The 27809-nt window shown below is 43.2% G+C and overlaps 1 protein-coding gene across 1 annotated transcript; it reads left to right on the plus strand.

Annotated features, from left to right (window-relative positions):
* Positions 1-3990: 3990 nt before the first annotated feature.
* LOC119978808 (urotensin-2 receptor) lies at positions 3991-19511 on the plus strand. Its single transcript, XM_038820686.1, has 2 exons — positions 3991-5470; positions 19237-19511. Exon 1 carries the CDS (start codon positions 4371-4373, stop codon positions 5433-5435), a length of 1065 nt encoding a protein of 354 aa, XP_038676614.1. The 5' UTR covers positions 3991-4370; the 3' UTR covers positions 5436-5470; positions 19237-19511.
* The last annotated feature ends 8298 nt before the right edge of the window (positions 19512-27809 follow it).

Here is a 27809-nt window from a genome sequence, read left to right on the forward strand (position 1 = left end):
TGGCGATGGTCATCGCTTGTGTTATGGGTCCAGACCAGGACTCCAATTTTGGTAAAGATCCTGGATGAGAACTCAACTATTTAGATTTGGCAATGATTCTGGATCCTGACGGCACAATACATCAAGTGTGGGGCATAAGAGCTTGCTGTAGTTCCTCTGGTTTTCTGTGTGACTGAGGTGGTGATGCTGATGATGGAGAGGATGGGTGCATTGGTGTCAGCTTCCTCCTCCTCTTTGGGGTCTTGCTTAGTCTCAAGGCTCTCCTTAATCTCTTCCTTCAACTGTGGACATGAAGACACTTCATAATTTTCAATGCTATCATTCTTATGCATACTTTCAATCTCCTTTTGGACCTGTGCCAACTTGAGTGGATTCAGTCTATATGGATGTTGCTTAATTGGAATAGAATTTCCTACATCTACATCATGTATAATCAACCTTGTACTTCCTGATTTGTCCCCATATATAGCTCTAGGTGATTGTAATAGCTCTTTCAGGTCACTCTGATTTTCCTCCGGATGGTAACTCAGTAATTTATCCCAATTTGTTATTATTTCCTTGTTGTTCAATCTAATTTGAGGAATGTCCAATTCAGAATCCTCTGGATTTATCTCTTCTCCCTGAGTTATAACAACTAATATATGCTCCTGCTTTCTTTCCTTATCAAAATACCTTTTCAGCATATTAACATGACACACTAGCTTAGTTTTCCGTCTATCTGGTGTTCTTATCACATAATGCACCTCATTCCATTTCCTTTCAATTTGGTAAAGCCCATTAAATCTTGCTTTTAAGGGGTCACCTATCATTGGTAATAATATTTTCTCCCCACCAATAATACTACAAGTTTTTGATTTCTTATCCTCCTCTTTTTTTCAGCATATGCTGTGAAACGTTTAAATGCTTCCCAGCCAACTCACCAGCCCTATTTAATCTCCCCCTAAAGTTTGGTACATAGTCCAAAACGTCTTAGAATTATGTCTCACCAATTTCTCCTCAATCAATTTAAGCGTACCTCTTACCTCATAACCAAAAATCAATTCAAATGGGCTGAATTTAGTTGATTTTATTAGGTGCGTCTCTAGTTGTAAATAGTACGTAGAATTCCTTTACCCCGATCCTCCGGATAATCCTGACTATAGGCCCTCAACATGGTCTTTAAGGCTTGGTGCCACCTTTCCAATGCTCCGTGCGATTCTGGATGATACATGGGTGATTTGAATTGCTCTACCCCTAAGCTATCCCTAACTTCCCTGGAGAGCTTGGACTTAAAATTTGATCCCTGGTTGGATTTCCTTTGGGAATGAGTATCTGGTAAAACAATTTGATTAACTCCTCTACAACGCTTTTAGATGCAATATTTTGTAATGGAATGGCCACTGGAAATCTAGTAGACACATCCATTATAGTCAACAAATACTGATTCCCACTTTTTGTCTTAGGAAGGGTTCTCACGCAATCAATTAGGACCTTAGTAAAAGGTTATCATTGACTCCAGATTTACTGGGGCTCATTAATGCTACAATGTGATCCCAAATGATTAGCTCTTAAAGTTTAATGATAAATTTCCAATTGTGTTTATTGAAAGGTATATGCATGCACCATGAAGATGTGAAAAAACAACCCCCATGACACAACATCCAGGATGCAGACATAACAGCTAGAATAAAGAACACAAATTGATGGCTAGAAAATGTGAGCACAGTAAGAAGTCTTACAACACCAGGTTAAAGTCCAACAGGTTTGTTTCAAACACGAGCTTTCGGAGCACGGCTCCTTCTTCAGGTGAATCTCACATTCACCTGAAGAAGGAGCCGTGCTCCGAAAGCTCATGTTTGAAACAAACCTGTTGGACTTTAACCTGGTGTTGTAAGACTTCTTACTGTGCTCACCCCAGTCCAACGCCGGCATCTCCACATCATAGAAAATGTGAGATAATGGAACCGATGCTCACTGTGGAACTGTATTGATATAATAGATACAATGGATAACATGTTCATTCTAGGAAGATTTCTTTATAAAATAGCTGGCAAAAAAGACTTGTTAATTGGGAAAGGAAAGTCAGGAATAGTTTTGGATTAGGATATTGTACTTACGGTATGACTATAATCTTAACACAAATATATGTGATGTGACATATGTTCAGTGTCTTGATGTAAGCATTTCATACAGGGTGGCACAGTGGTTAGCACTGCTGCCACACAACTCCAGGGACCCGGGTTCAATTTGGGCCTCGGGTGACTGTGTGGAGTTTGCACCTGTGGAGTTTGCACTTTCTCCCAGTGTCTGTGTGGGTTTCGTCCCACAGTCCAAAGATGTGCAGGTTAGGTGGATTGGCCATACCTTTTTATTAAAGCAGTAAAACATATATACAAGGCCAAACGGTACCATGCTAAATTGCCCCAATGGTCAAAAGGTTAGGTGGGGTTATTGGGTTAAGGGGACAGGGTGGAGGCATGGGTTTAAATAGGGTATCTTTCCAAAACTCGATGGGCTTAATTGGGCCAAATGGCAACCTTCGGCACTGTAAATTCTATGACATGTTCCTGAACTGCTTAACAAATCTGGGATTCATTCTTTGATTATTCGTTTATAAAAGAAATCAGGTTGCAAGTGATGTTTCCCCTTTAAATAACTCAAATTAACACTGCAGTCGAAAATATCACATTCGTTTCCTCTAGGCTAGTTTGAAAATTAAGTGGAAACTACGCGCTGTTCATTTTCTCTTAACATTAAAACAAACATTTATACTAAGTTTACAAAAGTCTAGAGGAGGTCAAACAGATAGCCTGGGCATTTTGTATAAAGTAACGCCATATCCTGCTATGTAACAGTTGCTGTCCTGTAGAAGTCATTTCCAGCTAAGTGTTTTGAGGAAGTCAATGTGGTGCTGAGTAAATACAAACATAACAATGCAGCTGATAGAAAGGTCAACGAGGGAGATTGTCTCCCAGATGAAACTTCAGGTTGGTCGGCTGCAGGGCGTTAGATTAGGAGCGAACTCCGTTGGACTGGACACCCGAAGCTTTTAAATATAACCGAAATGTTTATTCTTGAAAGCCGAGTTTAAGGTGCTGAGGCAATTAGATGAACCGTTTGATAAATATTCTTGTCCTTTCACATAAATGCTGGTTTTTGAAGCCAGTTTCATCCCTGAAAATTATTAAATCACACAGCACAAAATGAGGCCATTCGGCCCCTCCTGACGGTACCAGCCCTTCGGCAAAGTTGCCTGATTAGTCTCAATCTCCACCCACCTCTTCGGGCATTTCTTCGCTCCCCCCCCCCCCCCCCCCCCCCCACGAACTCGTAAGAATTGCGACGGAATCTGTTGCTACCACCCTTTCACTGCCGTGTATTTTACATCAGAACAGCCCACAGACATTTTTTAAAAAAGAACAAATGATCATCTCCACTCTGGTACATTTGCCCCTTATCTGAAATGTGTTTTCCTCTGGTTGCTGACTCTCCCGCCAGTGACAATTGTCCTGATCAAACGTGGGGGACGCACAGAAAGCAAATAAACTGGTATTCTTCAAACCTCTCTCTCTCTCTCTCAGATCCGCCACGTTGCCTTTGACAGACACAGAGAACCCCTCCTCTCTCCACCCCCAACACTCTGAAACCAACCCCCATGCTGGCTGTTGGAGAGACTTCCACTTGCATCTTCCCAGACTTCCGATGCAAAGTGGGAGATGTGCAGTTTGTTCCAGCTCCTGTGTGTGAAACCATGGGCAGCAGGCAGAGATGCAGTCAGAGCGGAGCCCCCGGTTAAACTGTGCAAAACATTACAACAGGGAATAAGCACCCAATCTCGGTGGCTCAGTCTCCATCATCCGGCTCTGCGCATTATTTTGATGTTTCAAAACACTTTTGAGCAGGTGCAAGACTTCTCAACGGTCCCGAATTCGAACCTTTGAAGGATTTCACATCCCAAGTTTTATTATTATTTTTTCTGGGACATTGAAACTGCCTCCGGGCTGCAGGAACTGCAGAGGGTTACCGAACGCTATCGGATGGAGTGTTTCCTTTGAGGATTTGGGGTTATCGAAAATCTGCTAATATTTCCAAACGGGGTGCAGTGTCAATCTGGGCGAGGACAACCTTATCAGTCAATGTTTTAACCACCCTGGCCGCCGTGTTGTTCCTTGCTTGAAACTGACTTTGTTTAGATGTACTGAGCAGGTCAGTTACTGACTGAAATTGTCATGGACATTGAGAAGCGGTTGCACTAACGGAGAGCGGTTAACTTTTCCATCTGGTTGCCCCATGTCGAGATGAGCTCCCTCCCGTTCGCTCAAACGAATTGAATGAATCAGCCCACGTTCCGTTTTTACCAAATCCAATTTAGGGTGGACAGGATTTGAAGCATGGAGGCAATTGTCTCTGGGACGCCCGGCAACTTTTCCTCAATGACAAACTCTTCGTCTTCAGTTTTGGAGTCATGGAATGAGGCGTTGATCACATTACTGCTGGGGACCGTCCTGACCATAATGTGCCTGATGGGGATTATAGGTAATATCTATACCCTGGTGGTGATGACACTCTCCATGAGGTTTGCCGGTTCCATGTATGTGTACATTGTGAACCTGGCTTTCGCTGATCTTCTGTATCTCGCCACCATCCCTTTTGTGGTGTGCACCTACATTGCCAAGGACTGGTACTTTGGAGAAGTTGGCTGTCGGATCCTTTTCAGCTTAGACTTTCTGACCATGCAGGCCAGCATCTTCATCCTGACTATTATGAGCACTGAGAGATACCTGGCAGTGGTCAAACCTTTGGCTACTTTGAGGAGAAACAGAGCCTACAGAAGGATCATTACTTGTGCAGTTTGGTTCATTTCCTTTCTCCTTGCCCTCCCTACAATGATAATGATTGATCTTAGACAATTTAACAAGAATGGGTCAGTGAAACGCATGTGCCACTCTACATGGCCAAAACAGGCATACAAGGTATATCTGACTGTACTCTTTCACACCTGTATATTGGCTCCAGGGGTAGTCATTGGATTCTTGTATACAAAGTTGGCCCATACTTATTGGATATCCCAAACCAGGATATTCAACAGCAAAGAAGTGAAGAGATCCCCCAAACACAAGATCCTCTACATGATCTTGACTATCGTCCTTGCCTATTGTGTCTGCTTCTTGCCTTTTTGGGTGTGGCAACTGTTCCCTCTCTATTACAGTGAAATTCCAAATCTCTCTCCCAAAACATATGCATATGTTAATTTTTTTGTGACTTGTTTGGCATACGGCAACAGCTGTATCAATCCTTTCCTCTACACCTTACTGACAAAAAATTACAAGGAGTACATGACGAATCAACAAAGGAACTCCCTGGAGTTCTCACAAAGGAAACAGTACAGGAATTCATCCCAAAGATCATTTTCTTCTGGCACTCAACAGTGCACAGAAATTGTAGCACTCAACTAAAGAGAATTGGAGGGAGAGCTGGTACAGTTTAACATGTGAGTATGCACAATTTGTTTTCAATTATTTTTTATTTTCCCATTTTGAGTAGGTTCTTTCCCCTGACAGATCATCTCGACATACCAAGGGTGATCTTATCTTACTGCTTGTTCTATATCATGTGTACACATGGGTGATGTTATCACACTCCACGTCATATAAGTAATTGAAATAATGTGTTTGGTCTGGTTGGGCTTTCCTAACTAGTCTGTTTAAATAGAAGGAGAGCCTGGGAAGATAACCTTCTGTTTAAAGTACAGACTCCTTTTTAAGAGTAAAAAAACTAGGACTTGACCAAATCTGCTTTGACTTAAACAAGCAGCTGCATAAGTATCTATTATCAATAACAAAATACGTGAGTAGCAGAACCATCTTTCCGTTATTCTTTACAGAAGGTTTTGTAAAATACACCAGATGTATTAAAACAATTCTGCTCTGCGTCCCCCTCAATAACTTCTTATCCATGAACGAAAATCAGAGTTTATAATGATTCGGCAGTCACAGAGCGATACTGACACTGAGCAGAACATTAATAAAAATGTTGATTAGAATTGACATCTGATTGTCAATTGAATATTAACAGTTTGCGAGAGAGGGTACAGGACCAGGTATTTCAGGCTACAGTCTGATCAGCACTTGCATTTTCTATACCAAGCCATGTTGGGTGTACAGTTGTATAACTGACTAAACCGGGTTCAACCTTATTAATTAAAACAAGTAAATCACAAGAAATCCCATGCACCATTGATTTAAAACACAGGAGTTCACTAGTCTCCTGGCCAGCATTTATCCTTCAACTTACATGGCTAAAGAATATCTGGTCATTATCACATTGTTGGTTGTGGAATCATGTTGTGCCCATAATGGTTGCACCATTTCCTACACAACAAAGGTGACTGTACTTCAGAAGTACTTCATCGCTTTAGGGTGACATTGATACATAAAGGCCGGTCTTTCCTCTTTAAACAGTTGTTTTTTTTTGACTGGTTGAAGCGTACAATGTTCAAATACTGTTGTGCGAGGCAGAACAGTATGAAAGGAATATTGTACATGGTGTGCTTTGAGGCAAATTGTGGATCTGCCGTAATTTAACACAAGTGGCAGAAAGGACCATTCAGAATTCCGACCCTTCAGGCAGACAAAATAAATTGTTCATGGTGAGCAGCTATTGAGGGGGACCCAGAGCAGAATTGTTTTAATACATCTGAATTGAGGGGGGAAAAGGTGATCTCTTAACAAACATTTATTTAGAGTGTAGATTGTAAACTTGCATCATGATATAAAAAGCTCAATATTTGCATTTGACCCGTACCTATCAAAGGTGAGTAGTTTTCAGCCACTTGTCAAAGACTGCTATACCTCAGTTGTTTTCATCACATTTGGTTAATATTGGCAAATGAGCCAGAGAGGAGTTTAGAAGATTTTATTTTAAACCCAACTAGTTGCGATGATCTGAATGGTGAAAACAGGTACAGGCATAAGATTTCAATTGGGAATTACAAAGCTTGGAGAAGTGAGTGTAATTGGATCGTTCTTTTGAAGATCCAGCAAAGGCAGGATTGGTGATATTGTTCTCAAAGATTCAAAAATTCCCTTTTAAATTCTAAAACAAAAGTTGATTACTTTGTTTGGATATCTGAATGTGCCCATTTTGTAGAAATGATAACATTTTATATCGTACACTTTAACGAGTGTTTAAAGTAACAATTTAGATCAACTCTGTCCCCCTCAATAGTTTCTTACCCGTGAACGAAAATCAGAGTTTATAATAATGAGGCAGTCACTGAGTGATACTGAGCAGAACATTAAAAAAACATTGATTAAAATTGACTTCAGACCATCAATTGAATATTAACAGTTTGCGAGAGAGGGTACAGGACCTGGTATTTTCAGACTACAGTCTGACCAACACTTTCATTTCTCATACCAAGCCATGTTGGGTGTACAGTTGTACAACCTAATTGTCTGGTTTCAATCTCATTCCTTTTTATCCTCCGTATCACTCACAGTGCACATAGGAACAAGCCATTCAGCCCCTCGAACCTGCTCTGCCATGCAATAAGTTCATGGATGATCTGAAAGTAACCTAAAATCTGCATTCCTCCTACCCCGATAACCTTTCACCCTGTTGCCTACCAAGAATCTGTCCACCTCTGCCTTAAAATTATTCCAAATATCTAATTTCACCACCTTTTTCAGGAAGAGAATTACAAAGACTCACAACCCTCTGAGAGGAAATAATTTGCCTTATCTCTGTTTTAAATGGGTGGCCTCTTATTTTCTTTTTTTTTTTAAAATAATTTTAATTCAAATTTTCCAACAACAAATTTTATCCCAACAACGAAAAGAGAAAAACAATAACCCCTTCCCCCAATACAAAACCAATAAATTAACAATAAGAAAGAGTAATAAACATAGAACCATAAGAACGAACCCCCGTAACCTTCTTCAAATCCACCCAGTCAAGGCCGCTCAGGATCTTATATGTTTCAATCAAGTCGCCTCTTACTCTTCTAAACTCCAGCAGATACAAGCCTAGCCTGTCCAACATTTCTTTATAAGACAACCAACCCATTCCAGGTATTAGCTCAGTAATACTTCTCTGAACTTCTTCCAACACAGTTACATCCTTTAAATAAGCTTACCAATACTGTATCCAGTACTCTGAATATGGTCTCACTAGTCCCCTGTACAGCAGATGCATAACCTCCCTACTTTTGTCTTCAATTTCCCTTGCAATAAGTGATAACATTCTATTATCTTTCCTAATTAGTTGCTGTACCTGCGTACTGGTTTTTTTGTAATTCATACACTAGGACACCCAGATCCCTCTGCATCTCAGAGCTCTGCAATCTCTCACCGTTTAGATTATATGCTTTTTTTATTCTTCTTGCCAAAATGGACAATTTCACATTTTTCCACATTATACTCCAGATCTTTGCCCACTCACTTAACCTATCTATATCCTTTTGTAGCCTCATGACCTCTTCACAACTTACTCTCCTTCACAACTTACTCTCCTATCATTGTGTCATCAGCAAATTTGGCAACCATCCCTTCATCCAATTAATTTATACAAATTGTAAACAGTTAAGGTCTCAGCACCGATCCTTGGGGCACATCACTCGTTATATCTTAACAACTTGAAAAAGACTGATTTATGCCTACTCTCTGCTTCCTTCCAGCTAACCAATTTTCTATCATGTCAATATATCATCCCCTATACCAGGGCTTTTATTTTTCAGTGACCTTTGAATGAATGAAATGAATGAAAATCGCTTATTGTCACGAGTAGGCTTTAATGATGTGACATTTTATCAAGTGCTTTCTGGAAATCTCAGTACAGTACAACCCCCTGTTCATCTTTATCCATGGCATGTGCTACTTTCTCAAAGAACTCCAATAAGTTGGTTACACATTATTTCCCTTTCACAAAACCATGTTGACTCTGCCTGATTAACTTGAGCTTATCCAAGTGCCCTGTTAACTGCTTTAATAATAACTTCTAACATTTTCCCCATGACAGATAAGCAAACTGGCATGTAGTTTCCTACTTTCTGTCTCCATCCCTTTTTGAATAATGGTGTTTGCTACTTTCCAATCTAATGGGACATTTCCCAAATCTAGAGAGCTTTGGAAAATTAAAATCAAAACATCAGCTATCTCACTCACCATTCTGTGAAAACTCTAGGACTAAGTCCATCAGGACCTGGGTACTTGCCAGCCCATGGCTCCAACAATTTACTCTGTACCATTTTTCTGGTGACTGTAATATTCCTAAGTTTATCCCTCCCTTCCATTTCCTCGTCTATCACTGCTTCTGGGGTGTTACTTGCATCCTCTGCAGTAACAACTGATGCAAAATATCTGTTCAATTCATCTTCCATCTCATTCTTTCCAATTATCAATTCTCCAGACTCACTTTCTATGGAATGAACGATCTCTTTGTCTTTTTAAAATATTTATAAAAACTCTAACTAATGTATTATATTTCTGGCTAGCTTTCCCTCGTACTCTAATTTTTCCCTCCTTATTAATCTTTTAGTCGTCCTTTGCTATTACTTACATTTTGTCCAATCTACTGAGCTGCCACCCGTCTTTCAACAATTCTATAATTTTTCTTTAAATTTGATACTCTCTTTATAATCTTTTTAATTAATCACAGTTGGTGTGTCCATTCCATCTTTTTCTTACTGGGTAGAATCTATCTATTCTGAGCATTCTGGAATGTCTCCTTAAATGCTTGCTACCGGATCTCCACTGACCTATCCCTTAAGCTAACTTGCCAATTCACTTTAGCCAGCTCAGCTTTCATGCCCTCATAATTGCCCTTATTTAAATTTAAAAATATAGAGCGGGATATACCGAGCAGCCCTTCAAGTGTTTCGCAGTGGCAGGAGGTGGCCATTGTCAATGTAGTTTCCCATTAAATGCAATTCCTCCCTGCCAGGAAACCCGTGGGGGGAGGGGGGGGGGGGGTGCGCTGCGCTGTTGGCGGGACTGGAATATCCCATTGGAGACACTCAAGTGTGTACACAGGGTTGATTGAACATCACACCCACCACGTGGATTGTAGCAGACTGGTTCATCAGTCTGAGTAGCTATAGAAGGATTAACAGTAGTGGCAAATCCGAGTAGGAGAATTGTAAATAATTTAATAAACGTGTTGAAGTTATCTCCACGTCTGAACCTTCCTTTGTCAGAGTGAACATCAAGGAAGCAGCTTATGCTACGCCAAGAGCATAACAAGACATGGTACCAGTGAGTGACTGTCTCAATCCATATAGTTACATCTCAGCAAGCAGTGACAACCAGCAACAACACCTAGGCAAGATGATCGAGATCCCGGTTCCACAGCGACTCAAGTGCCACAGCAATCTCCGTGAAAACTGGCGGGCATTCCGGCAAAGGTTTGAGATCTTTCTGATAGCAGCCGATCTACAAGACGTGGCCGATGCTGAAAAGACAGAGCTTCTGCTCACCATCGCCGGTGGTAGAGCAGAAGAAATCTTTAAAACAGTCAAGTTCTCCAAAGGGCAAAACAGGAGCGACTTCCAGGCAGCCCTGGACAAATTCAGTATATACTGCGAGGAAACCGCAATCAAATCAACAGAAAACGGTAAGAGAGGCGCCAGTACTCACCACGAGGCCGCGATCCCGGAGCAGAGAACGACAATTTTGATTGGCGGCCATCTTGCTAAAGGTATTGCACATGCGCAGTTGCACGAGAAGCGCACAGAATGGGAAGGACCATTTGCAAAAAAGGCCCCAGTACAGGAACAGTGATATGCGCATGCGCAATTGCTTCCTACAACCGATGTCACATGGTTCGTGACGTTTGAGGCCCCGGACCATGCCCACTTAAAGGGGAAATGTCCCAAAACACGAAAAAAATTCTTAAAGCCGTAAAACAAGATTTTTTTCACCTGGAATGACAGCACAATGCCTGAAATTCGACCAGTAGCTGAAAGTAACCTCCGCTGAACCCTGCAACAGGCAGTTAGCACCGTCCAAAGAGATTATACAGTCCTTGAAGGCTAGGACACAGATCTTGAATTCTTCTTTGCACATCACGAGCCTAATGCCAGCTCCGACACAAAACGTGATGATATGGTCTTTTGAAGACAACGACTCAGACAAACCTTTCACGTTGGGAGGCTACCCCAGTACCAAATCCGAACCACAACTAGATGTGTTGTACATTCAAGACCCCGATGACGAGTTCTTCGGATTTGAGGATCTTCCGCCCAGCATATACGAAATCCCGACTCGTGAGTGCAGGATTATGCTGTGGCCTGACACCAAGTCACAGAGAGCGGTACAAGCCTCCACAGTGAGCTTGTGGACAGACTCCATGATAGAAGAAATGCAAGACTTCACACCGCAGTCCTTGTATGAACAAGGAGTGACTCGAGTGACACAAGCCTCCACTGCGAGCTCGTGGACAGCCTCCACGGTAGAAGCTATGCAAGACTCCAAAGCGCAGTCCTTACATGAACAAGACCATGACGGTTTAGCAACCTCCTCTGAGCAACCAGCAGCAGACGATGCAAGTCTGCCATGCTCAAGTGAACAACAGAAAGACTATGACAGTCTGCCATGCTCAAGTGCACAGCAAGACGACTATGACAGTCTACCACGCTCCAGTGAACAACAAAGCGACTATGACAGTCCACCCACATTGTTTGAGCCACCAGAAGAAGACACTGATAGTCTACCCAGCCCAAGTGAACAACAAGAAGCTACTGAGGCTCTACCCACTGTATGTGCGACAAGTGACGATGGCATCCCACTTCCCATACAAGATGTGCAATGTGACAGACCTCAGCTAGTGTGTACAGAGGCACTCGATAATCACAGTGAGACTACTGGTGACTCCGGTGACACCACGTTACTTCAAACCTCATTCGCTTGAGCCTCTCCACAAGCAAATGCATTCCTGAATTTTTTGACTCCTGACGTGGAGCATCAAGAAACCTCAGCTGACTCAAGTGAACCTGAAATGACTCCGGACGGGGAGCAACGACAAACCAGAACTGACTCAGGTGACACAGACCAGACTCCAGATGGGGAGCAACCACAAGCTGAAGCTGATTCGAGTAAGCCGGACATGACTCCAGACGGGGAGCGCCGCCAACTCAGTGACGGCACGCTCAAAAAAAACAGCAGATGCCACAAAGCACGCTGACACGAGTAACTGTGTGAAGGACCCGTATTATCCACAGAGTGTGGTCCTTGAGCACAGCGAACACAACAACAGAACCATCCAACACAACATCACAACCTATGAAAACCATATCAAAGACAATGACATGACGCGTACCAAAGGCAACATCGTCGACAGCAATCACGACAAAGACTGCACCAATGGTACGACATGGTACAACTCTGCCCATGAGGGACACTGTTACTGCTCAACTCAGTACAATGACATACCATGGCAGGACGATGCATCTTCTCAATTCACGTGTACTGCACTACCAACAGGCCACCTGGCTTTCAGGACAGATGCCATCCAACATCGCTATCAACAAGCATCGGAAGAAAAAAAGACTCCCAATCAGACAACAAAGTGATTTGACTACTTCTTGGTTCCTTATCCACAGGACACTGATGGCGTTCACAAGGACATGCCACCATCAAAATCACCAACTCACCGACCCAACAAGAAAGACATTCGACCATGATAATTGATGGGTTTTGGACTCGCACATATGATTTGGACTTATTGTTTAGTTATCACTGTTATCGTGACTTGTGCAGAGCATCGATTATCTACCTGTTTTTTTGTACAATTTTCTTTAAGTGTACAGAAAATATGTAACACGAAAAAAGGGGGGATGTGGTGATATGCATCACTGTAGATACACAAGGGGTTAATGCAAGTACACATAGGCTAGCTCGACACTAGAGGGAACACCAGAGACATGACACACAGACTCTCAACCAATAGGTCAGTAGGATAGGACACGACCAACGGACATTCACGATACACACAAGAGGTGACACTACCACAGGGGGGCATTACACCAACCCATATATAAAGGACACAGCACACATGATCTTCCTCTTTCCAGTGGAGACACTCAGTGTGTACACAGGGTTGATTCAACACGTCACACCCACCACCTGGATTGTAGCAGACTGGTTCGTCAGTCTGAGTAGCTATAAAAGGATTAACAGTAGAGGCGAATCCAAGTAGGAGAATTGTAAATAGTTTAATAAACGTGTTGAAGTTATCTCCACGTCTGAACCTTCCTTTGTCAGAGTGAACATCAAGGAAGCAGCTTATGGTACGCCAAGAGCATAACAAGACACTCAGATGTTCATTTATATTTTGGCTGTTCATAATTATTGCGAAAGTTGTTGTGGAAATCTATCGCATTAGTGAAATACCATACAGAAATGTTCCATCTCTTTGTAGAAATGGCATGTGGCTTCTTGTATGTTGAACGGCTACTGCCGATTGGATGTCAGTTACAGGAATGTTCAGTTACAACAATTCTTCGTTCCAAGTTAGATATTTGTGTACCACAGATCCTTCCAACACATCTTCATCAAAAAGTAATGGGAAAATAAGAGGTTGCAATGCATTGGAATTCTGTTGTTGTCTCTTCTTAAGAGATCCCTCGTGATATAGAACTGGACATGTCTGTGACATTTGTTTTGGCAGGGGATGGAAGATGGGGGGTGATGGTAAGCAGCTCTTATGTTTCCAATCAGCAACACGATTCCCATCATTCTGAAAATGTGAGTTGCCTCAAGCACTTTTGCTGGTTAACATCAAGATATTTTAGCTGCCTGCATCTTGCAAAATACACGCCATATATTTTGATAGTAGTCAACTACAGAGGGTTTAGTGCTGAACTTGCTGAAATTAAGTCATAATCACATTCCTTCTGTGGGAACACCATGATCTATCAACAGCAGGGGTGGTGCCATTGTGAAAACAGAATAAGACAAGCTCAAAGATTTGCTGGCGTATTAGCCAATCTTGTGGTGTTGTTCACGGTAACTCAGAACACTATTGGAGGATACAATGCTGTTGTCTTGGAGTTGCCACTTGTCTGTCCCATTCTACTTTTGACACTCTTTTTTTTCTCAAGATTTAATTTCTTTCCACCACACTTCTCTGCATCTCTCTGCCAGTTTCTTCTTTCTTCTGGGTGTGAGGTGGTGTAGCGTGGTACACCTGGCAAAAGAACTAACAACTGAGTGAGGATTCTGGGGAAGCCTCATCTGTCCCCTTAATGTCCCTACCTTTGGACCAGAACCTCCAGGTTCAAGTCCCAACAACAGGACTCGTCGACCATGGAAGGAGCGTTAATAACGTGGTTCAACGGGCTGATAATCAGCTTGGGAATCTTCCCACTGCTTCCCCCATTCCCCAAAGGGGAAGAAAAGTGTGTGACGATATGCTAAAAATCCTATCTCACCAGTTATATATACTTCCTTCACCAATAACATTTATATAGCACTTGTAATGTGGTAAAGCATCCCAAACGTTTGCATGAGTCACATCATATATTAGGCCAGATGACAAATGTTTGGCCAAAGGGGTAGGTTTTAAGCACCATCTTCGAGGAAAGGAGAGGTAGAAAGGCAGAGAATTCACCCCCTCACTTCCTTTCTCTTCACCACTATGTCCTCCTCTTCTTGCCACACACTCACTCTCATTTCTATGTTTCTCTCTTATTCCTTGTGCTCCAGATTCAATCCATTTATCAGCCCCCACGTGAATCAACCTGGGTCACTGCTTTCACAACACAGCAATTGCCCTACATACTCCACGGCAGGGTATGTGGCCTGTCTGGCAAAGGCCATCACACACACATCTTGTTGGCAACCAATTGAACACAACAATGCGCATCATTGAACTCGCTGCTCAACTCCTCTCCCCTGGCTTCCTGTCCTCACAACATTCCCCTATGTATCTGCCGACTGACGAATATCCACAAACTGGTTGAAATAATCTGTGCTGCACCTCGCTTGTCACTCCATGACGACCTGCTCAACCTACCTACTGCTTGCCATCCATAGCCGTGGCCCATATGGTGCACTCTTCCTGAGCACATCAACCAGCAAACATCTTTGGATGAAGGAATGGAAATCCCGGGAAATCGTTAATAAGTTCCTTGTGACAAACCCCATCTGTCCAATGACAGGCTTTGAGCTGCCACAATGACAGTGGTCCTTGCTAAACAGGTTCAGGACAGGCCAGCGCCCCTGTGCGGCCAACCTCCACCACTGGGGCCTCCGTACAAACCCTCCCCAGAGGGAAAAATCAGTAAAAGCTGGGAAATAAGAATACTAGCCTGATCTGTTTTTTTCTTTATGGGATCTGATGACTTTTGGAAAGACACAAACAAAGCTGCACATTACTGAGGAATGCCTCTTCTACAGAATCCGCACAATGGTTAGCACTGCTGCCTCACAATGTCAGGGATCTAGCTTCGATTCTGACCTTGGGTGACTGTCTGTCTGTCTGTGTGGAGTTTGCATATTCTCTGTGTGGGTTTCCTCCAAGTCCTCCGGTTTTCTCCCACAAGTCCTGAAAGACGTGGTGTTAGGTGTATTGGACATTCTGAATTCTCCTCCGTATACCCGAACAGGCGTCGGAGTGCGGCGACTAGGGGATTTTCAGAGTAACCTCATTACAGTGTTAATGTAACCCTACTTGTGACAATAAAGATGATTATTTACTCCATTCACTCATTCCTTCAAAAGTAGTGACAGGTCCTATCGTCCTTTCTACCTATTGATCTCAGAGACTGTTTACTTACAACATTCAAGTTACTTTTGTGCCCAATCCAAAGCTTTCAGGAGCTTCTTCCAACAGGGCTGATATGGTCTTGCCCTGAATTTCAGCCCCCATCGCTCACACACAGTCCTCTTTGCAATTCCCACCCCTGACCTGAATGATTCTTTGTGCTGGTATATCATTTAGGCAATGGACTGGTGGTGTTACAGAATTACCAACTCAAGGCATTTACCGAATGAGACCCGCAAAATGCTGCTGATAATGAGTCAGATGTTCTATGAACATAGGGATTGTAGACTAGTGTGTAGACGAGTGGCTTTGACTTCTGGGATCAGTGGAGGGAAGCTCAGTATTCAGCAGCATTTTGATGGGTGTACCAGGGTCTGAGTACTCTCGAGAGTGATCCAATGGTTTTGCGAACAATGCAGGGGAAATCCTAAGAGTTCTGGGGAGAGAGGCGGCATCTGACACCAATGAAGAAGGATTGTTTCTGGCCAACAGTAAAGGTAAAAAAAAAGAGTTAGTGATGTGTGTGAGATTTTGAAGCTGCCTAACCCCTGTGTACACCTATGTATGCTGGGTGGGTTCTGCACTCTGAAGAAATAAGACTTCCTGTTGAACTGTATTTTGTAGGTGATGATGCCCCACGTTCAGCGCCAGTATCTCAAGACATTACAACACTGGGATAGTTCCTCAGTACTCAGAACATCCCAAAATGCTTTACAATCATTTAATTAGCTTTAAAGTGCAGTCACTTTTGTAATGCAGAAAATGAGGCAGTCAAATTTTCACACAGCAAAGTCAGATAATTTCCTTTCTCATCTTTGAAATAGTGTCATGGGATCTTTTACACGCAACTGAGGGGACAGACGGGGCCAATGTAGATCTTTGGGATCAAGTCTTTGGAGTGAGTCTTGAATGCACAACTTTCTGCGGAGACAGGCTTCAGGAATGGATAGTGGCAGTTTGGATGTGGGTCCCATTTCAACAAGACTGATGAGATCTTTGAAGCATCAGAGGTGAAACACTCAGTAATGGGGGTTGCTGGCATCCAGTTGTATCGGGAGCAGTCTTTAATAGGCTTGCAAGGAAATGGTTCCCAGGAGAATAAAGGCACACATTTCATTTTTTTAATAAATTTAGATTACCCAATTATTTTTTCCAATTAAGGGGCAATTTAGCGTGGCCAATCCACCTACTCTGCACATTTTTGGGTTGTGGGGGCGAAACCCACGCAGACACGGGGAGAATGTGCAAACTCCACACGGACAGTGACCCAGAGCCGGGATCGAACCTGGGACCTCAGCGCCGTGAGGCGGTTGTGCTAACCACTAGGCCACCGTGCTGCCCCTAGGCACACATTTCTGATACTCCCTTTGAAACTGTCCAGTCAGAACCCAACCTTCATCATTTCCCGTATCCATCAGCCTCCACTCTTGATCCATCCATAGCCCATTTTGTATCCTGAAGGAGCTCTGCCCACCACTTTCCCATTGTTAGTCAGTTCCTGTCCTTATGCGCCTACTGTAAAGCATTTCTGCATAAATTTTCTGCTTCTTAAAATTGATGGACAATAAATCACTGTCTTGGGACACAATTTCCTGATATGTATTTCTAGTATCTGCTAGGATTACATCAAGAGAAAACTTACTCTTTCATATAGCGTTAGTAAGTTCTTCTACATACAGTCATTATTAATGTCAGTTTCCTAAAGCCTCAAAAATGGGTCCAAACAAGATTTTCTATAAAACTTTTCAACAGCAATAACTAGCAATCCGTTTCCTCTCAAGTATCAAAGAAAACATGATAACAGACGTTCCTGCCCACACGTGCATGAGGAGTTCATGACAGAAGTGCACAATTGCTAGTCTATTTATATAAATGTAATCATTCGCCTGAAATAAAGGCTTCAAGAATTCAGTCCCCAGAGCCTTTTAACCATTCCAATTGTACAGATTACTGAACAGAATTGCAGCATCCTTGAAAATTATGTACACTCCGCATCCTCAGATTAAACAATCCAAATTCCGTTCGCAGTATCATTGATCTGATATTGTTGCCAGATCGAAGTCAAGTCTCTGCCAGAGACTGGACGAACTGACAGAGAAATTTTGGCTAGCCAGGGGGAACGAACTACGGTATCTGCAGCTCAAAAACTTCCTACGAAAGGAGACAAGGACATACCCACAACCGCCACGACAGACACGACTGGAAGACCTACTGGACGCAAGTATCCTAGAGAAAGGGAACTGTAGCGACATGTATGACCGACTGGTAGAAAGGGCCGACACCGTACTGGACGCAACAAGAAAGAAATGGGAGGATGACCTGGGAATTGAGATAGGGTGCGGACTCTGGAGCAAAGCACTGCATAGGGTCAACTCCACCGCCACGTGCGCAAGGCTCAGCCTGACACAACTAAAAGTGGTACATAGAGCCCACTTAACAAGAAACCGTATGAATAGGTTCTTCCCAGAGGTGGAGGACAGATGTGAACGGTGCCAAAGAGGCCCGGTCAACCACGCCCATATGTTCTGGTCTTGCCCCAGACTTGTGGAGTACTGGACAGCCTTCTTCGAGGCTATGTCCAAAGTGGTGGGGGTGAGGGTGGAGCCATGCCCGATAGTGGCGGTCTTCGGGGTTTCAGACCAGCCAGATCTATTCCTGGGGAGGAGGGCGGACGCCCTTGCCTTTGCCTCCCTGATCGCCCGCCGTAGAATCCTGTTTGGCTGGCGGTCAGCAGCACCACCCAAAGCTGCAGACTGGCTGTCTGACCTCTCAGAATCTCTCCAAATGGAGAAAATCAAATTCGCCATCCGAGGGTCAGACGACGGCTTCCACAGAACGTGGGAGCCATTCATGCAACTGTTCCGGGACCTGTTTGTGGCCAACGAACAAGAGGAAGAATAGTCGGGTGGCCAAGAATCAGGGGACAATGGACGGGAATCGGGGGAAGGTAGTGGGGGGGGGGGGGGGGGGGGCGGCTACGGGTTCATTATGGGGGTTTGTTCTCATGGTTTTATGCTTATTTATTTTTCTTGTTAATTTACTGTTTTTGTATTGGAGGGGAGGGGTTACTGTTTTTCTCTGTTGTGATAAAATTTGTTGAAAACTTGAATAAAAATTATTTTAAAAAAAAAGTCTCTGCCAGAGGTTGGGGGTCTTCACAGATAAAAAGAAACATTCGTGAAAGCATTAAAAGGCAATTTAATCATAAGTGTTACTGCATTACTGTTTTGTCTAAACTCGTAATTTAGACTTTAGAAATTTTAGTTACTGAGAAAAGGAGTGGGAGAGTTTAATTAAAGCAGAACAAATGCAGGCACAGGACCTCGATGGAATCAGAAGAAAGTACCTGACGCCATATATTATATCTCTTTAAAGTTTTGCTGAACACAGCACCTATATTAGGCATGTGTGTGTCTGACAGTCAGAATGAACATAGGTTAACCTATCATATTATTGCCAAATGAAATAAACTACAATTTTTTTCTTTCATTGCAGGAATATCATATGAATCATACTTCTTCCCAAGAGTATTGTACATTTTCAGCCAATAGTTTCTAGCTATTGGTCCTTCAACACGCCCTCAGCTCTTCGCCCTGCACCATCAAAAGCAGCAACAGTTGCAACCATAGAGCTGAAATGTCTCGGATCCACAATTGTTTACACACTAAATACAGAATTACACTATAAAAAAGCAGAAGACATTCACACAAAGTGTTAGCTGGACTGAATCAAACTGTGTTCTTTACTGTTTCCATATATCTGATCTTTTAAAAAAAGCTCACTCCATTAGAAACTGCCATACAAATGGCTTAGTAAACTTGCTTTTAAAAATCTTCATTAACAATTTAGTTGAAGGGTACTGATACAGACATTCTCCCACCCAAAAGTGTTATTCCCATTTCAGCGAAACAATTTCTTTCCCTTTATGTACGCTTGCAGCTTAAATTATAAAGTCAATATAGCTACTTGTTTTCACAAACGCAGTGAGTATTAACACCATTAATTCAGTGAATCAATTAAAGATGGGGTCAGACTTGCATCAAGCAATCTATTTACTCAGCACAATCAACTACGTCTATTTAAACAGAGTCTTTATGAATCACAGCACAGTTATTTGCTCAGAAGCGGAGTCCTTTTTTAAAATGTATTTACGGGGTGTGGGCTTCGCTGGATAGACCAACATTTATTGCCCATCCCTAATTACCCTCGAAGGTGGTGGTGGTGAGCTGCTTTTTGAACCACTGCAGTCCCTGAGGTGTAGGTACACCCAGAGTGCTCGTAGGGAGGGAGTTCCAGGATTTTAGCCCAGCAACAGTGAAGGAATCAGTGAAGGATTTCAAATCTGGATGGTGAGTGACTTGGAGGGGAAAATTCAGGTGGCGGGGTTCCCAGGTACCTGCTGCCCTTGTCCTTTTAGGTGGTAGTAGCCATGGAAGATGCAATAGTGCATCTTATGGATGGTACACATGGCTGCCATTGTTTGACAGTGGTGGAGGGTTTGAAAGTTTGTGGAAGGGGTAGCAATAAAGGGGGCTGCTTTGTCCTGGATAGTGTTAAGCTTCTTGAGTGTTGTTGGAGCTGCACTCATCCAGGTAAGTGGAGAGTATTCCATTACACTTCTGACTTGTGCCTTGTAGATGGTGGGCAGGCTTTGGGGAGTCAGGAGGTGTGTTACTCACCATAGGATTACTAGTCTGACCTGCCCTGGTAGCCACAGTATTAATATGACTAGTCCTGTTCAGTTTCTGATCATTGGTAACCGCCAGGATGTGGGGGCAGCTTGGTAGTGCAGTGGTTAGCACTGCTGCCTCATGCGCTGAGGACCCGGGTTCAATCCCAGCCCTGGGTCACTGTCCATGCGGAGTCTGCACATTCTCCACTTCTCAAAGATGTGCAGGGTAGGTGGATTGGCCATGCTAAATTGCCCCTTAATTGGAAAAGAATAATTGGGTACTTTAATTTTTTTTTAAAAACCAGTTGATTGTGGGTGATTCAGCAATGGTGATGACATTGAATGTCAAAGGATGATGGTTAGATCATCTCTTGTTGGAGATGGTTATTGCCAGGCACTTGTGTGGTGCAAATGTTTCTTGTCACTTATGAGCCGAAGCCTGGATATTGTCCAGGTCTTGCTGCATTTGGACATGAACTGCTTCATTATCTGAGGAGTCGCAAATCGTGCTGAACATTGTGCAGTCAACTGCGAACATCCCCACTTCTGACCTTATAATGGAAGGAATTTCATTGTGGAAGCAGCTGAAGATAGATGAACCTAAGACACTACCCTGAGCAACACCTGCAGTGATGTCCTGGAGTTGAGATGATTGACCTCTAACCATCATCACCTTCCTTTGTGCCAGAGGGTCTACGAATTATATGACTGAAACTACAGCAAGATGAAAGCCAGGTTATTTCTCCAGTAAACTGCAGTGAATAGAGATTCATTATGTATGTATGAGGAGGCATTCCTTCATCCTTATAAAGTTAGTTGTTTCATGTATAAAAATACGCTCAGTGTTCTGAGATTATATTCTGATGCCTGCATGGAATTATATCATCCTGAAAGCAGAACTAGGAGGCATAGCCTCAAAATAAGGGGAAGTAAATTTAGGACTGAGCTTAGGAGGAACTTCTTCACCCAAAGGGTTGTGAATCTATGGAATTCCCTGCCCAGTGAAGCAGTTGAGGCTCCTTCATTAAATATTTTCAAGGTAAAGATAGATAGTTTTTTGAAGAATAAAGGGATTAAGGGTTATGGTGTTCGGGCCGGAAAGTGGAGCTGAGTCCACAAACGATCAGCCATGATCTCATTGAATGGCGGAGCAGGCTCGAGGGCCATATGGCCTACTCCTGCTCCTAGTTCTTATGTTCCTTCTGTGAATATGTTGGCTCTAGAGCTCAGTTGCAATATTCTATTTAGTCATATTTGGAAATATTAGTGTCCATGTAATAACATGACTAAAGCTGCAGCATAACTACACATTACTTGAAAGGAGACAGAAAATGGAGGGCTATGGGGAAAGATCAGGGGAGTGGGATAAATTGGGTAACTCTTTCAAAGAACAAGCGCAATTACTAGAGGCTGAGTGGCTTCCTTCTGTGCTGTATGATAATTAAAGATTGTCATATCAAATACAACAACGTCAAGTTGAGCAAAATCAGCTCCTCAAGCTCTCCTGGTTACTCATCAAGTTTAGGCGAAGTATAGCTGAGTAGTGCAAAAAAAGAGAAGGCCTACTAGTCGATTTGGGTGACACATGGTGTCATTCAATTAGTCTCAGTACGGTGGATTCCATGGGGAAGTGGTGGCATAGTGGTATTATCACTAGACTAGTAAACCAGAGACCTAGAGTAATGCTCTGGGGACCCAGGTTCACCCAGATGATGAAATTTGAATTTAAAAATAAATCAGGAATTAATGATGACAGTGACCAATTGTCGTTAAAAACCCATCTGTTCACTTCAGGCGGCACAGTAGCACAGTGGTTTCACAGCGCCAGGCTTGGGAATCTGTGGAATCTGCACGTTCTCCCTGTGTCTATGTGTGTTTCCTCTGGGAGCTCCAGTTTCCTCCTACAAGTCCCAAAAGAAGTTCTTGTTAGGTGAATTGGACATTCTCTGTGTACTCGAACAGGCCCCATAGTGTGGCGACTCTGGGATTTTCACTGTAACTTCATTGCAGTGATAATGTTGGCCTACCTGTGACACTAATAAAGATTATTATGTACTTAACTGGTCTGCACTACAGGTGACTCCAGATCCACAGTAACGTGGTTGACTCTTAACTGCCCCCTTAAGGGCAATTAGGGATGTACAATAATTGCTGGCACTGCCTGCGATGCCCACATCCCATGAACGAATGAAAAAAATGGCCTCAGTACCGTGGGTCAGAGGGGGATACCTGTTCAGGTTGGTTGTTTTGCTTGTTTTCCACCAATCCCACTGGACATTTGCGTATAGACACGGCAGTGGGTATGAGTGGGATTCAAGAGAACCCCTATTATGCGTTGTCCGTGAATGGTGGCAACTAGGGAAAATGGTACACATCATCGAATTGAGGTACAATCCTCCATGATCTAATAGAATGGCCGAATGGGCTCAATGGGTTTGTAAGGCCTATTCCTATTGTTATGTTTCCCAACCAAAGAATCAATGGCTGTAAGAAATTAGGGAAGAGAAAAAAAATTAGTCACTAAAACTTTTCTTTTAAAAAAAGCAGTAATTTGATCTTTTATTGACAAATTAAAATTCTCTGGTAGAGAATGGGTAGACCGGTTGACTTAGCCTGACAGTGTTACATGGATGATACTGAATCACAGCACAATTTTGAATCTCTGATGATTTCTAATTACATTGACTTCACTGTAAGTAAGAACAGAAGAGACAAAGCAGGCTTTCGCCTTCCCTTTCACCCAATTTACACTGTCACACAAAGCAAGGATCTACACCAAGTGTGGGAAAGAGAAAAAACCCACCTTCTCAAATTAAATGTATTCACAAGAACTGTCACAAGTCAGCTCCGAGTCAGCCTGGGTATGTCCTGAAAGGATTATGGGATTACTCTGCAGCATCTTTTAGGGAGGATTAAAGTAGCAAATTGCACCAGAACAATTAAAAATAATGATTCAACTGAAAATAATCTGGTGCAAAATGGTGTCTGTTGACTAACAGTGTAGATATTTTATGCTGTCATTGTGCATAAACATGTAAAAATGTTGCCACCTTCATGCAATAGTGTGACAAAAAAATATTAAACAGTGGAATGTTAGTAAATGCAGATTGGTGTTTCTTCTGGATATCGAGTAAGTTGCATGACCTTCAGCAGACTGATTTCCTAGCTGTAAAGTTCTTAAGAAGGATTGTTCAACAATGCAGTGGCTTTAAGAAATATATTTTGCACTTTTTTTAATATGCAAGAGAATATTTATCACATTTATTGTATGTGCCAAGATAATTGGTACCAGGATTTGTGACATTATTAAAATAAATTTAAAGCTGGTGTCTGTTCGAATGTATTGAATGCACAAATGAAGGCTGAGACATCAGATAAACGAGTGATAAACATTGGAACATTCAGGAATGGGTTTTAAATTGAGGATGACACAGGCCACTTGCAAGGCTGGTCTTATTCTGCTACAATGCACTTCAAATGAAGTGTTTATGAACAACCCACTAAGTACCAAGTACATTAGTTATGGTCTAATTTAGAAAGGATACTAATTAGTTTAGGGGGTAGTTCTATTCTAATCACATTGAATCGTGGTGAGGTTTTAATGTCAATGGAAAAACCTTTGATCACCTAGCAGGACAAGGGCAACAGGAGCATGGGACAACCACCATCTCCAAGTTCCCGTCAACCTCACTTGAACAATATCCACTTCCCCTTCATTGTCACTGGGTTAAAATCCTGGAGTTAGGTACCAAACAGCACTGTGGGAGTAATTTTACCATTGAGAGAAGCACTTTAAGGTGGTGGTTTTCACCATGACCTCTCAAGGGCAATTAGGAATGAGCAATAAGTGTCGAGCTCAGACTCAAAGCCAGTGACTCCCACATTCCGTGAATGGATAATAGAAAAGGAGGGGTCAGGACAAGAGGTGACACAAGAGTAAGCTTCTTTACTGAGTGCCAGTGACCCTTCTTTTATTCCCCCCACAGTAGTCCGCTGCCAAGCAGCATTCTGGTGCCATCTGCTGGCTAGCTGCTGCATTGCGCGAGTTTCAAACAGCAGGCTCACTTGGCTTCTATATCTTGTGGTTTTTCTTTTCTTCTGTGCTGAAGACAAGGTTGGATATTTGCCAGGGCTGTGGAACCATGTCCCTCCCTCCTCCCTCCTACAGGATCTAACATCCCAAACGTTATGTCGAAGCTAGTTCTTGATTTCACCTGCCCTCTCGTCTCTTATGCATTTCAATTATGATAGCAGCAGTATAGAATCCCTACAGTGCAGAAGGAGGCCATTCAGCCCATCGAGTCTGCACCGACCGCCCGTAACTCCACCTAACCTAAGGGATGCTAAGGGGCAGTTTAGCATGGCCAATCCACCTAACCTGCATATCTTTGGACTGGGAGGAAACCGGAGCACCCGGTGGAAACCCACACAGTCATGGGGAGAATGTGCAAATGCTACACAGTCACCCAAGACCGGAATTGAACCCGGGTCCCTGTGGCTGTGAGGCAGCTGTGCTAACCTTATGTGCTTTAAGCATTTTTCATAGACTCAAATCCCAAATTTGTGAACTAGGGTAAACGTTTCTGAAGCAGATCCAGGGGAAGGGTAGCTATATTTCATGTGTCGGTTAGATGGATTGGCTATGCTAAATTTCTCCTTAGTGTATAGAGATGTGCAGGTTAGGTCACAGGGATAGGGCAGGGTGGGTGGAGGAGTGGATCCAGATAGGGTGCTCTTTTGGAGGGTCTGTGCAGACTCGATGGGCCGAATGCCCTCCTTCTGCGGTGTAGGGATTCTATCTTTTGGGGGGGAACCCAGGTCTGCCAAGTCACTGGCTCCTTTTTATAGAGCGAAATCTAGAGATGAAGGTTGTGGCTGCGTTGTGTGTCAGCTCTCCCTCTGCCAAACGCACCAAGGTGAGGATATGAGAGGCCCAATGCAGACTGGCTCCCATAGAAATAACATCACATGCACCTCACCTGTCCTATTTATGAAGGATACATATTGGGTGCAAATGACCGAATTGCAATCCAGGATGTCAGAATAGTACAAGTGAGCCACACGGTGCTGGTTTCTTAGTGGTTGCTTTACTATTAGGAAGATGGCAAAATGTAATATGTCAGAAAACAAAATGCATGGGGGTGCTGTTACTCTTTCGGCACCAATAATGTTGCCAAATTAACTAGATATGGTAGTTATTAATGATAATATTGCTTTTCAGAGTCGCCAGGTATCAAATGATATCACCACAAGGCTTTACCGGATATCGATCAAGATCAAACAACCAGTTAGTCAGTTCAAGTTCAAAAGATAGTTTATTTACACACAAGGATTACTTAGACATGCAACATAAAACACTACAAGTTAAACTACACCTAACAACTACAATAACCTAATTGTAACTTCAGGGCAGCCGGCTCTATGCAGATGAACAAGGCTTTTGTTCGGATCTTGCGTGGCTGGGTAGAAGAAGTGACTTCATTTCTGCTGGGTCATCCATCTGGGAGCGATCGTTGGTCTTGAACTTGTCTTCTGGTCGTAATGCTACACTTGGTTTTAGGCGTAGGCCGGGTCCAAGAGAGACCAGACACATGGCTGCGTCTCTTTTTATCCCTCTGGGATTTCGCGCTCTTTGGGGTGGTCCTTAGCTTTGGACCCAATAATTCGACAGGCTTCGATCACTGCCTTTGATTTTGGCCAATAAAGGGGCAGGTGCCTTGATGGCGGGGCGTGTGCTGAGCGGTCATTGACCTTGGCTGTTTGGGCTTTCTTAGCAAAGGGAGTGGCGCCGGTTAGTCTGCATCTGTATCGGTTACCTGAGTACAGTCCTTTTGTTCTGGGGACATGGGCAATTAGAATGCAAACGAGCGGGGGTTTCGATTGCGTCTAGCTATCTGGGTTGCAAATACACACACAAGCTATGAGTGTGTCTGAGTCCTGGGTTGGTCATAATTCCCATGGTCCTTTGCAGATGACCATCTGGGATGGCTACAGTGCACAGAAACTGCAAGATGCCCCTCCAAAACTCCTGCTACTTTGTGAGGTGGGTGTCAACGGAACAGCAGGATTGGTGATAGCGTTATTTCCAGGTTTATGAAAGGGGTCAGGAACAGGTACTTCTACACTTCACAAATTTTGGCCTTTTGGTTTTATTTTGCTCAGATCGAATAGTTTTAAAGCTAAATGTAAATGTCTCTTAGCAACAGAGCTTCATCGGGAAATGACCGCCCAGAAAATAAGGGCAGAACGTTCCCCTTTATTTGGTTAAGTGTCATTTTGGATGGGAAAAGCAGTGAGTAGCCTGCTGGCGATGCTGGCGGCTTTTCACACCGTATTTTTAGGTATTTTTGAAAAAGAAACTTTGCCCGAGTTCCGTGCTGCGCCCAAGGCAGGCTGACTCTGATTCAACAGCCCCGGTATCTCTTGAGTACGTCAATCAGGGGACTCCATAAACAGCTCCCCAACACTTGTTCCAAGTCCAGTCAAGTGGATGGCTTCTCGGAAGATGGCCGTGAGGTTTTCTGAGGGAGCACTCATCAAAATGCTGGTCAGGGTGGAGGAAAGGTGGGGACATCCTGTGCCCTCACGCGGGCAGAAGACCAACTAACAAAGTTACCAACCTTAGGCCAGCACGGTGGCACAGTGGTAAGCACTGCTGCCTCACAGCGTCGAGGTCCCAGGTTCGCTCCCGGCTCTGGGTCACTGTCCGTGTGGAATTTGCACATTCTCCCCGTGTTTGCCTGGGTTTCGCCCCCACAAACCAAAGATGTGCAGGGTAGGTGGATTGGCCAAGTTAAATTGCCCCTTAATTTGAAAAAATGAATTGGGTATTCTAAATTTTAAAATAAAGTTACCAACCATGCATAGGAGGCGGTGGCAACACTGGTCAGCACCAGTTCCCTGTGCAGGAGGTCAGGCATTTGTAATGATATCTAGTATATCATCTTTGTATATATGAATGATCATGTAGAATAATGTGTAATTACAGCATCCAGCCACTGGATGGAGTAAGAGCACATCTCACAACCCACACGGTGGTCCATGTGCTCTTGGAGTTAGTTAGTCGAGAGGGTTGGAGACAGTCGTGTTTTTCAGTAGTTCTGTGTATTGTAGTTATTTGATCTAATACTTTTTCAGCATACTTAAGAATTCACAATTTATAGCGCAGTGTAAATAAATTGACTTTGATTTAGAGGAGAGAGCCCTCCTGCATGCCTGAGAGAAAGAGGACCATTCCGGTACTGATGAAGAGGTGGGAGGTAGCGAGAAAAAGCAATGTCCCACAAGACACTCATCCATCTCACCAACCTCACCTGAGTTTTCTCTCTCCTATCCTTATGTCCCTGCCATGCATAAATGTCAACCATCTTCCCTTTCAGGAAAGGCAGTGGAGGAC

This window comes from Scyliorhinus canicula, chromosome 15 (genome assembly GCF_902713615.1).
Source record: "Scyliorhinus canicula chromosome 15, sScyCan1.1, whole genome shotgun sequence".
NCBI lineage: Eukaryota > Metazoa > Chordata > Chondrichthyes > Carcharhiniformes > Scyliorhinidae > Scyliorhinus > Scyliorhinus canicula.

What these genes read in the sequence shown, in the direction of transcription:
- LOC119978808 (XM_038820686.1), top strand. Translation starts at nt 4,371, where the DNA reads ATGGAGGCAATTGTCTCTGGGACGCCCGGCAACTTTTCCTCAATGACA.